Below are 12,169 nucleotides of genomic sequence, written 5' to 3'. Positions count from 1 at the left end.
CTGAGCAAAACTGGTTGTATTAAGCTATGTAGTTTCTGATAATGTCTTGCAACAGTCCTAACAACAAATGGAGTTCTACCATCTCTCATCAGAATATCACCAGCCCCCTTGCTTCAGGCCCAATGTTCCTTTCAGTTCCTCTTCTAAGGATACTGGATAATTCGTTTCTCACACAAACCCATCACAGCTGGAACCTCAGCAGTCTTCAACAGCCCTATAATTATAGCATGACAATCTTGAGCCGTGGCTATAATAAGAAGGGCTTCACAGAACTGCTCTTGCTCTTCCATCTAGTGGTGAGCATCCTCCTCTGTGTTCCAACAAGTACTTCCTTCATGAAGTTTCAGTGTGGGTTAATTGTTCAGTGTGGTAACAGTTAACAACAGCCTTCACTGGTGCCTTCTTCTCACACATACCACCAGACAGAAGTAACAACTCAGTCCCCTTTATGTTTCTCCAGCTACCTGTGGCATACTGCTCTTTCAGCCCAGCTACGCTCAGCCCTCGGTACTACTTGAGAAATGATGGCTGACATGTGGTGAGAAATACATTGGCAGCTAATGATAATACACTATTCTTCAATCACATTAAGCAGGTGATAAACATTAGTGGACTTTGGAGAGGTGAGGGTAGAGAAATGGTTACAGTTACAGTACTTGAAGAGACCAGAAAGGACGGCCCTGGAGAGGAAACCCACCACAAGATGGTAGCTGCCCTTGCTGCTGAGTGCCTGGGATCTCAGTCCCCTGGCTGTCTACACACCAGCATGGCCCATCCATCTGGCACTGTACTGGTTGGTAGTCCCCATTTCTGCGGCATCTTGGAATATAAGGGTGATGAAATCTGGTGGCTGCAAACTGCTCTACTTCACATTTTGTAGGACCTGGAAGAGATGTCACAGCAAAGGCCACAGGTTACGACAAATGCCTGTATATTTGCATTGTACAGTGCAGTTGGAAGGCACAATGATCTAAATCTTGGCTCTTAACCTGTGCATAGCCACAGACTAAAACAACCCTTTTTTTTGTTGTTGGTTGTGGGGCTTGAACTCTTTAGATCAAGGCAAGTGCTCTACCACTTGAGCCATAACACCACTTCCCGTTTTCTTGTGGTTAATAGGAGATAAGAGTCTCACAGACCTTCCTGACCAAGCTGGCTTTGAAACATGATCCTCAGATCTCTCTCAGCCTCCTGAGTAGCTAGGATTACAGGCGTGACCTACCAGCATCTGGCCTGAAACAACCTTAAACCCAGGTCCTCAAGCCCCAAGTAGAAACACACAAATCGCTCTCCTGGCAGCGTATTACTTACATCGGAATCTGCCAGAGATAACGAATTGAATTGCTAAGAACCGTCTCTTCAATATCCGGTATAGGGTGCTTTCAGTGAAGGTGGATGCCAAATCCAGGTCAGCAAAGATGGTATCATAGATTTCATCCAGTAACAGTTCCAAACCTAAGCAGAGGCAGCCACAATTTCAGAGATGGGCTCATTTAGAAATCAAATTTGACCTTGCTGTGCTAACAGGCAATCTCAGGGACAGACTTCACCAGCTGTGTTATGCATGGACTCTGAACAGTAATAGTTTCTAAAGTCAGAGTTGGGGTTTAATTATGCAAGTTCCAACTCAAAAAGGAACTTGCCTAGAGAATAAGAGGTAGCCATAGACTCTGTTTTCCACTTGTCAACCTTAAGGTTACATCTACCCAAGGTTGGAGGGGCTTCTTTCAGTGTGCAAAAGGGCACTGTATGGTCTGGTAGCAGCTGCATGTTGAGTTCCATATCTGAAATTCCTCTAAGACTGTATCTTCTTCCAGACCCATGGGATCCTGGCAGAGAAGCAAGTAGCCTCCAGAAATGGTTATTTCTACCTTACACTATCTGCCAGCAGTGTAGTCTCAAGGTAGCTGAGAAATAACTTGCTTACCTGTCTCAGCCAGCTCTCGCCCTTGGCTGTCAGCACAATAACAGTACCCAGATACCTCAGGGAACCTGCTTCGGAAGGAACTGAAGGTCATAAAGGCATCTGAAAACCTGAGAGAGAATGAGATATATGGTTACTATTTTATAAAAGGAAAATGATCACCTCCTCAAAATTGGTGAACCAAGTCCTCTGAAAGAATATCTTCATTAGGCTCCATGCCACATACTCCAGGGGCCTGCAGTCAGGCACAGTAGTGAAGAAAACATGCTTAGCTGTGATGAACCCCTTAGTGTTTTATCTCACTTGGTGGAATTTGATCAATTTATGTCCGTATGTGTCTCAAAGCGAATACAGAAAGCAAGATTTGCATAGATCAAACTATCCTTGCATTCCTGGAGTGAAATCAACTTGGTTTTGTGTATGATCTTTGTAATATGCTGTTGAATTTGATTAATAAGAATTGAACTGAGAGCTTTTGCATCTATGTTCATCAAGGAGATTGGTTAATTCTCTTTTTTGTTATATCCTTGTTGGGTTGTTCATGAGGGTAATACTGCCTTGTTAGTGCTACATTAACAGATTCTTTCATTACAGTCTAATTCTAGAGATATAAGATCAAGTTTCTTTTACAAACTTGTGGTATACTATAAATTTAATTCGTTTTTTTATAATCAAAGGATTCCAGAGCTCTTTACAGCTTTTCAAAAACTTGTAAAGAAGACAAAATCCACCATAGGAAGTCTATGAAGAGGAAATGAGATGTACTAATCCTTGTAAAAACACACTATAAACAATAATGACAAGAGTGCCACCTTATCTCTCTTTTGCTCTATAGGTTGATGAAAGGTCTGTCTTAATCATGTCTGACCAAACAATTGTTACAAGCAGCCATTGGCTAAGTCCCCATGTTTTACATCCTGGTCTTCCTGTGTACAACAACTGAGTCAATAGAAACAATTTTCACCCTTATGTAACATTGATTTTTTTTCCATGCTCTATATAAACCAGCATGCAAGGCTTGAACATGTATTTTTGTCAATGTATGTAAACCTATCCCCAAACAAACAATAAGTTAAAAGAAACAATAATTCTGCACATGAACATATCTATTGATAAAAAAAAACAATGAAAACAACACTTATGTTGTTTTCACCAGACTTTGGGAAATTTTTTTTAAAACTTACAATAAACAAAATAAAACCCTGTAGATGAGTATGCTAATTATGAAAGTTCAAGAAAGGGAGCATGAATAACAGCATGTAAAAGGCAGCAGCACAACATAACCTAATCTACTACATAATCTACCAAATAAAACCATTGGGAAGCTAGGTGCTGGTAATCCTAGCTACTCAGGAAGCTGAAATATGAGAATCATGGTTCAAAGCCAGCCTGGGCAGGAAAGTCCATGAAACTCTTATCTCCAATTAACCACCAGAAAACTGCAAGTGGTGTTGTGGCTCAAGTGGTACAGTGCTATTTTAAGCTGAAGATCTTAGGGACAGTGACCAGGCCCACAGTTCAAGTCCCATGACTGACCAAAAGAAAGCCATTGAAAAGGCAATGCATGGGAAAGCAACCGCCCAGTTATAGGCAACAGATATTTTTTTTAATTTGAGCAAAAATTAATATGTAAGATAAGATTTTTTCCATGTTGTTTGTCTACTGTGTGCATGTATGTTATATAAAAATAAAAGTTAATTTATTGGAAACTGGGATTCAAATTCAATTCTAAAAATGCTAACAATTCTGTAACAATTGTTTTTTGTTGTTGGTTGTGGGTCTTGAACTCTGGCCTGACTGCTGTCCCTGAGCTTCTTCACTCAAGACTAGCACTCTATCATTTTGAGCCACAGCTACTCTTCTGGTTTTTTGAGTGGCTAATTGGAGATAAGAGTCTCATGGACTTTTCTGCCCAGGATGGCTTTGAACTGTGATCCTCAGATCTTAGCCTCCTGAGTAGCTAGGATTACAGGTGTGAACCATCAGTGCCTGGCTATAATAGTTGTTTCTATCTGTTGAGCAATACTTTGCTAATTCAATCTGCAAAATATTTTGTAGTCCACTTGATGCCCCTAAAAGAAAGATTGTATTTCTTCTATCTTAGTTTAGAGATGAGGAAGATAAGGGATATGGGTCACCATATTTATCTAGTAGTGAGAACTGGAGCTCACACCCTGGTCTCATTCACCACATGCTACTAGTCTCTGCCAGTGGCTTTATTCAGTACATGTTTGGTTGCTCCTGATCTCTTGTGAGGCAATATGACTGCACTGACTCTTCCCTGAAGGTGCAATGCTTCACTTTTCCTGGCACGTAACAGGTGTTGAAATACTGGGCTGGGTAGATACAATGACCAGTCACCTGCCTTGCCTCAGTGGGCTCTGGAATCCATTCCAACACAAGGAACAAGGAGATTAAATCACCTATTCCATGCTTTGAGAATGGAATCAAATGGCTAATATTGACTTCCTGGCCTAGAGAAGCTATGACCTACAGGACCTTTGTGATATTTTCATTCTGCAATTTTATAGTCCAAGTCCTTCTCTTGGAGTCTCTGCTCTTATATACTGACCAATTCCTGGACCTACCAGAGCTCTTAGCATGTATCCCTCTTTGTATCTTTCCCTTCCTGCATGTTAGAAATGACTTGCTTCAGGTAGAGTCATCACATCCTCCCAAGGAAGAGAGCTTTATGGACAATTTAGGACTGCCACTTCATCTTCTCTGGGGCAGACACCCTGGGCTGCCATCTTTAATCCTGTTTTGTTATATAGATGTTAAGATGAGCTAAAGGCCTAGAGCTGATGTATCAGAATTTCCTTCCTTACCCAACACGTGATTTTTAGTAGTAGTTGCTACTCAAACAGGGTTAAAGGCAGTGTGTATTGAAAATAAGATGCTATAAAAGCATTATGAATGTTTGAGCTCATCATATTAAGTCCATAATTCTCACAACTATCCTTTCAAACAATCTCCATCCCAGAAAGCTGGGCTGTAGAGTGGCAACTTGATTAGATCAAATTCACCCAGCCAACAGCAGGGACAAGGTATCCTAAATCTTCTTCCATTATTCTCTTGATATAGAGCATGACATGATTCTGCCTCCAACAGAGTGAGTTCAAGATTTACACATCTTTGTTTCTGTGTTTCAAAGTCAGACTTGACAGAGTCCAATTTTTATGGATGGTTTCTGAAATAATATGGTAGGCCCCCTCCTTTAGCAAAGTAACTTTTACTGTTAAGATTGTTGAGTTGTTGCTTCTGCCATTTCTATTGGCAATGCTTTCCCAACTCTAAGCCTGATAGTGATTACATCATACTCCACTCACTCCCCAGCTTAAAATGGTTTTTGCAATGTTGGGGACATTATCTTTTGCTTATCTGGAATCCAGATATACCTGGCGCCCTGAGTCTGTATTACTTACAAAAAAGAAAAGGATCTGTTTTCCACAGTGAATGTTTGGATTGGTTTTTGTTAAACAAGGAATGCTTACCAATTAATTTTTTGAACTTAACTAGACTGCCCTCTTGTGGAAATAGCTATGAATTGTACATTCATCTCAACTCCTACACCATTCTTTTTTTTGGGGGGGGGGGGTGATGGGGGTCGTGGGGCCTGAACTCGGGGCCTGGGCACTGTCCTTCAGCTCTTCAGCTCAAGGCTAGCGCTCTACCACTTGAGCCACAGAGCCACTTCCAGCTTTTTCGTTTTATATGGGGCTGAGGAATGGAACCCGGGGCCTCATGCATACAAGGCAAGCACTCTTACCACTGAGCCACCTTCCCAGCCCCTCCTACACCATTCTTCAATGTGATGACTATTCACATTACCATAGATTGTAGACCTACTACATTCAAGATCCTGTGCTATGGCATTGTGAGGAACAGAGATGTATAGCAATAAAGCAAGATAATAAAAGCATCCAGACATCTGTAGGACCTATTAATAAGCTCTTTAGCGTCTGCTGTAATGTCATCATTTGTGTACTAAATAAATTTGTGTACTAAAAATGATAACCATCAAATGACTTCTCTTAATACTGGAATAAGGTTGGGTACTGGTGGCTAATACCCAGAATCCTTACTATTCAGTAGACTGAAATCTGAGGATTATAGTTTGAAGCCAGAGTGGGCAGAAAAATTTAAGAGACTCTTTTCTCCAATTAACGAGCAAAAAGCTGCAATTGGAGTTGTGGTTCAAGAGGTAGAGCACTAGACTTGAATAAAAGAGCCAAGGAAGAGTGAAGTTTAAGCCCCAGTATTGCCATTTACCAAAAATATTAAAGTCAGTGAAAGGATGAAAAATTCCCTGTGTAGTGTGAGTACTTAGTTAACTTGAATTGAGAACACATTGATTTGCATGGATACGTATAGTAAATAATCCTGTTGGAGATTTCTTTTTTTTTTTTTTTTTTTGGGTCCGGTCGTGGGACCTGAACTCTGGGCCTGGGCGCTGTCCTTCAGCTCTTCAGCTCAAGGCTAGCGCTCTACCACTTGAGCCACAGCGCCACTTCCGGCTTTTTTCTTTTTTCTTATGTGGTGCTGAGGAATTGAACCCAGGGCCTCAGGCATGCAAGGCAAGCGCTCTACCACTGAGCCGACTTCCCAGCCCCCTGTTGGAGATTTCTATGTGCTCTCAGACAGGTCATTCTCTATTCCCCAAAGGAAAAAAATCTAATCTACACATGCTAAAACTGGGTGGTATGTGAGAATTCCTTGTTGATGCAGAGTAATTCTGCAAATTCTCAATGGTCCTATCAATGAGGTGACATCAGACCTGCACCATGGCCTTTCATTGCATGGCTGGAGGCACTGAGGCTCTGGAAAGGTAAATGGCTAGGTCACGGTGCTAAAAAGTGGCAGAGGCAGAATGCAGGGGAAAGACAGTACTGGCATGCAAATAGATGGAGTGTGCCAGAGTGTGGAAATGGAGAGGAGAGGGACTCAGGGAATGGGAGGTTGGGCTTTGGTCCAGAAAGAGCAGTTCAAGCCCAGCTTCCTGATGCTGTGGGCAAATGCCTATAGCCTCTTGCCCTTGCTCTTTAAGATCAGCACCTCAGATTTTATGTTTTAGGTGGAACATACAAAGTTGCTAATGCTCAACTTCATGGGCGATAGCCTAATGAGAGCTCCTACGTTTTTAAAAAATATATTATGCAGCTCAAACAATGCAGGGACATCTTTGTGCGCATGCTTTCAGCCTGAGGGTTCTGGAACAGCCTATGAAAATGTCCCTTCTCACACAGGAAGAGTAAAGGTTTTTTTAGAAGCCAGCTACATGGTAGCTCAAGTTCTCCCGCAGTCCGCCCAGTACAATTCCTAGGCTGGACCTTTTTTCTCTTACTCAGACAAGCCCAATTGCCCATGAAGTCAGCATGGGCCCTTCACAATGATCAGGTAGCTATCTTGAAACAGCCAGAGCTATCTACCTATTTGTCTCAAGATTTATCATCCATCTCTCTGTTTTGCCTTTGCTATTTAAATCACTAAAAAGTGCCTATACAATGGCCCTATCTTTGCTATCAGTTTTTTTCTGATGATCCTGTTGCTGCCTATCCCTTCTTCTCAACAGCAGCCCGGCTCCTCTGAATGGCCCGTGGCAACCACATTTCCCTCGGGGCTCCCTTGGGGCTCCCTCGGGGCTCCCTGGGGCTCCCTTCTTCCATAGAGACCCCAGCATGACCGTAAAATCCTCTCTATATAAAGAAATGATCTTTTGGCTCTTTCATTTTCCTCCATTGAATCATGCTAGTTGCACTCTGTATTTTGTATCGTAATGTACTATGGAATCTTCTCCATGTCAGCCGTTCTAGCTCTAATGCAGTCTCTTGAATGACTACATATGTATTTATAGAGACTCAACATTAGTCATCCACTATCTTTGATTTCACTCAGCCACCCCCCTCCATTCTTTCTATTATGCTCTGATGAAAACCAATGCAGTAGGCACCCCAGTACGTGTGTCTTCACATTCTGATACTCTCCTTTTCCTGGGCTAGCTGGACTAGACAGCACATATATAATAAATAATGTAATGTAGTAATCATGTATTATAATAAGGTAAAATAATATGAAACGCTTATCACATAAATTGCCAGTTTGCTTTGTTGAAAACATAGCCATGCAGCATATGAGGGAAAGATATAATTTCAGCTTTTGGTATAAAGTCTCCATATGCAACCCAGATTGGTCTGGAACTCATTATGTAGCTCAGGCTAGCTCTGAGCTCACAATCTTCCTGCACTCACCTCCTGAGTGCTAGGATTACAGACACAGGAGGACACCACACACAGTAAGATGTGAATTCTCCCCTCGGCTGTGCGTGTGACATAGAGCACTTCAGCTCTCAAGGTGAGAGTGGGCTCTGGCAGGCAATGACTCCCCTTACCTGTTATAGTTATGGAGCAGATCAAAAATCATCATGTCCGTGATGTTGACAAATTTGCACTGGACGGGCATAAACTCTCCATCTGTGGAACACTGCGGTGGCGACTTGTCTCCCACCCCGTGGAGAAGACGACGGTTTCTTATTTCACAGCTCCTTGGACCTAAATATGTTTTATGGGACATGTTCATTGTTATTATTTCTTGGCAGAACTGAGGTTTAAACTCAAGGCCTTATACTTGTTAGGCAAGCACTCTACCCCTTGAGCCACATCCCCAGGTGTAAAAACTCTTACAGCCTTTGGATGTCTAGATGAATATGTTTCTGCCTTTTAGACAGATAAAAGGCCAACTACGACTAAGATCTGACTGAAACAGGTGACTTACAAGTGTTCATTGGAATCCTCCTTGTCCTTTTACTGGCCTTTAATTCAGAAGCAAGCGTGGATGGATCATCCGTCACTACACAATTTGAGAAGTAATCAAACCTGTCTGCACAAAGCTTTCCTTCTCCTTCTGAGGGCCAGGCTCTGAGTGACAGTGGGCAAAGCTGCAGCCTGTGCAGGGATATGGTACCAGTGCGTAGGAGACTTACACTGCGTGGGCTTCCCCAGCTGGCGGGTGCCGTACACTTCCATCCCCTCTGTGTCCACACACCAGCACTGCCCTTGCCAAAGGTCACACTGCACAGGTGTGTAGTCCCCAGAATCCTGGCACTGAGGAAGGTAGGTGGTGGCCGTGCTGTTAAGGTAGCCACTCAGTAAGATCTCCTGTTTGTGCAGCTGGCAGAAGGACAGACCTAAGAACACCGAGAGTTGTGTCAGAGGAATGCTAAGAGAGGTTAATGGAAATAAATCCAAGTAGACCCTCATTCTTTCCCTAAGGGATGCAGTAGAAAGGGAGCCAGTGGCAGGGGCTAGGGATGCTCAGCATGGTACTCAGAATGCTCCAGTATCCTGGTAACAGAGACAAAGAGGGTATGTCTCTCTAGTGCCATGTTCATCAAGTAGACACACAATGGCCACACACTGTCCAGAGAGATCAGGCTCGGAGCTTGATGAAATCTGATTTGCACATGCCTGGGCTGTGTGGCTTGAGGAAGCTGCTTTGCTCCTCTGTGCCTCTCTCTCCTCATGTACAGAGAGAGTAACAGCTGCCTCCCTCCAGGGACACGAAGGAAAGGGACGTTAGTAGTATTTACTCCTACTGAAAACCACTACTCACTCAGTGCATGGAGTGTTTTAAGTCTCTGCACTACAGGAGAAAGACTGAATGCTTGTGTTACAGGAGAGAAGCCTTCTGAAGCTCAGAGAAGAGCAGGGGACATGGTCAAGACCAAGTGGAATGTGAGATGCCCAACTTGATCCCCAAGCCAGCCACACTGTCTACATAAAACCAAGGTTCCCGACAGGACTATTGTCTCCCCCTGGAGGCTTGATTTCACCATTCAAGGTGATCTGCTCAAAATGACCTTGGTTTTAGAGGTTGGACATCAGCTAAATGGGCAGTTTCGACAATTGACCTCAACCATCATTGTAAAAAGACAGCGTTTACCTAGCTAGCTTTTTCCCAAATCCTAGAAATTCCTCCCAAGCCCTCCAACAGCATCCCTAATTTTCCACCTGCCTTCTGGTTTCAGGACACTTAGAGGTCTATCAGCCATTGTTCACTCTGTACCAGGTATGGTACCTAGCGTGAGGGAGGCCCTTGGCAGCTACTTGCTGAACAAATGACTTCAATGTCTCATTTGATTTTCACAGGGATCTTTAGGAAACAGGAGCATGTGTGGTGGGCAGGAACTTGTCTTATTCTAATAAGAAGACCAGCAGCCCAGAGGGGGACCTGCCTGGGTCACCACCCAAAGCTCTACTCATTCCCAGAGCCAGGGTGACCCTTCCCGGCCTTCCTGTCATGTTGGACACCACTTACATGCCACTGGCCTTCCCTGCTGCCTGCTGCCTGGCACTTCTTTGCCATCAGCACCCACACACCAGCAGGAACGGCCGTCATTTTGGCACTGGACAGTCCTGAGGAGGAGATACAGGAGGTGACACCATTAGAGATCCTGGAAGCCACTAGTTCCAACCTGGTAAGGGGCAGGAGATAACAGGGGTGTGTGGAGGAGCAGGAGTCTCTTCCCACAGAAGAGAAAGCTAAACTGAGAGCTGCAGGATAGCCAGGGAGAGGAGAAGAAGAAAAGAGGGTGTTTGAACCTTCCTACAGACATGGTAGGACTGAATTTTCAGTGCTAGAACAAGAGACATGGGTACAGGGACATTAAAAACAAACCCTCACAAAAGGAAGGCACCCTAATTAATTCCTCTCTTGCCACCCTGAATTCGCAGAGGTCCTGACTCAGATCTGGCAGCAGCTCAGGAGAACTGAAGCTGGGCTAGGCTAGGCATATGCAGGGCATGCTACTCATGCACTCTGAGGACTGCAAAGCATGGTGGAGGGCAAGGAGAAAATTCCAGATGCTCTTCAAGTCCCCCGGTCCCAGGGGTATCGTGAGGAAGTCAGTCTTACTGGAAGCTGCCATCTTCAGAGCACTGGGGTATGTAGTCTGCTTGCTGCAGAAAGGCCCGCTCCCTTTGCAGCTCACAGGGACGAAGCGGTTGGGCATCGACTTGGTATTCTGGGCAAAGGAAAGTGATTTAGGATGGAAGGCTTCAGTCTGGATCCCAGCCACAGACACACATGCTTCTCTAGTACATAGTCATTACCCTTCACAGTTGAACAGACTTGGCAGTCGTTTGCCTTTCCCAGGATCTCATTAGGTCCTTTAATCTTTTGCACTGCCCCAGGAAGTGATGGTAGTACTTCCATCCACCAATGTGGTAGCCAGACTCTGGCAGTAACCTACCCTAGGTCACACAGCTGCTGACAGAGAATTCCTAATCAAACCCTGGGATTCCATGCAGCCCAAACTTCTGTGTGCTAGACAGAACACTATCAGAACTTTGTCCTAGACTGGATTAACCTATTACCTGGCACACAATGTGAAGTAGTTAACGAAGCACACCATGTCATGCTTTACTGAGAAGCTGTGTGATACGAACAAATCCCTCCTGAGTTGTAACCATACCATGAGGTATGACATGCAAATTTTTCATGCATGGCAGCTGGGCAGTCTGTCCATAGTTGAACAGGTAGGCATCTAAGTCAAGTATAAAGCTTAAGTCTATTTTACTCAACCAGGAAATTGATTTTTTTCCCTATTGCCTGCTGTCTATTCCTTAAATACTATCATGGGTGACATAGACTTGGGTAGCCAAAGGGATTAAAAGCCAATCTCAATGCCAAAAACTTGACCCAAGAGTATTGGTAAGGAGGAGCTAGACCTGAGTTAGGAATATCTGCTTCCTAATTCTACTGTTCCAATCACCAGTGCTGTGATCTCAGGCAACACAGCCACCTCTCTGAACCCTTGCTTCTTTATCTAGAAATGAAAAGCAAATACCCAACCTCTGGGTTAAATTAAATCCGACAGCAAGTGTAAGGGTCTTGGGGCAATGCCTGGTTGATGCAGAAGCCCAGTGTCTGACACCTCCCTCCCTACCCACCTGCCTCAGCTTCAGAACTCACCAAAGATGTTGGCTGATACCAGGCAGACTGAGCCCAGCAGGCTGAAGACCCACAGGACCAGTGCCATTTCCTGGCCCCTTCCTGGAATAAAGAACCAGGAGCGCTGTCTGACCTAAGAGCCCTGGTGGCCAAGCAGCTTTTATAGAGCAATGAGGGGCCGTTCTTGCACTCTAGGGCACTCAGTGGAGCAGTGACTCACATAGCTTTCTCTGGTGGTCACGGGGCATGCCCTCTACCTGCGTCTACTCCCTATGAGGACACTTGAGTGGCTATCAG

At 44.2% G+C, this 12,169-nt stretch overlaps 1 protein-coding gene across 2 annotated transcripts in view; it reads right to left on the bottom strand.

Annotated features, from left to right (window-relative positions):
- Tg (thyroglobulin) overlaps positions 1-11,960 on the bottom strand; it is a 186,685-nt gene extending 174,725 nt beyond the window's left edge. For both annotated transcript variants that reach the window (XM_042699953.1, XM_042699951.1), the window contains exons 1-8: positions 11,894-11,960; positions 10,835-10,943; positions 10,238-10,335; positions 8,904-9,107; positions 8,313-8,472; positions 1,928-2,034; positions 1,312-1,455; positions 698-883 (exon numbers count right to left, since the gene is read on the bottom strand). In XM_042699953.1, coding sequence (XP_042555887.1) covers positions 698-883; positions 1,312-1,455; positions 1,928-2,034; positions 8,313-8,472; positions 8,904-9,107; positions 10,238-10,335; positions 10,835-10,943; positions 11,894-11,960 — 1,075 coding nt within the window. The remainder of the gene's footprint in view (positions 1-697; positions 884-1,311; positions 1,456-1,927; positions 2,035-8,312; positions 8,473-8,903; positions 9,108-10,237; positions 10,336-10,834; positions 10,944-11,893) is intronic.
- Positions 11,961-12,169: the final 209 nt, after the last annotated feature.

Source organism: Dipodomys spectabilis, unplaced genomic scaffold, assembly GCF_019054845.1.
Source record: "Dipodomys spectabilis isolate Male_0828 unplaced genomic scaffold, ASM1905484v1 ptg000264l, whole genome shotgun sequence".
Taxonomy (NCBI): domain Eukaryota; kingdom Metazoa; phylum Chordata; class Mammalia; order Rodentia; family Heteromyidae; genus Dipodomys; species Dipodomys spectabilis.
Note: the sequence above shows the minus strand (reverse complement) of the source record. Positions and strands in the feature narration are given on the sequence as shown.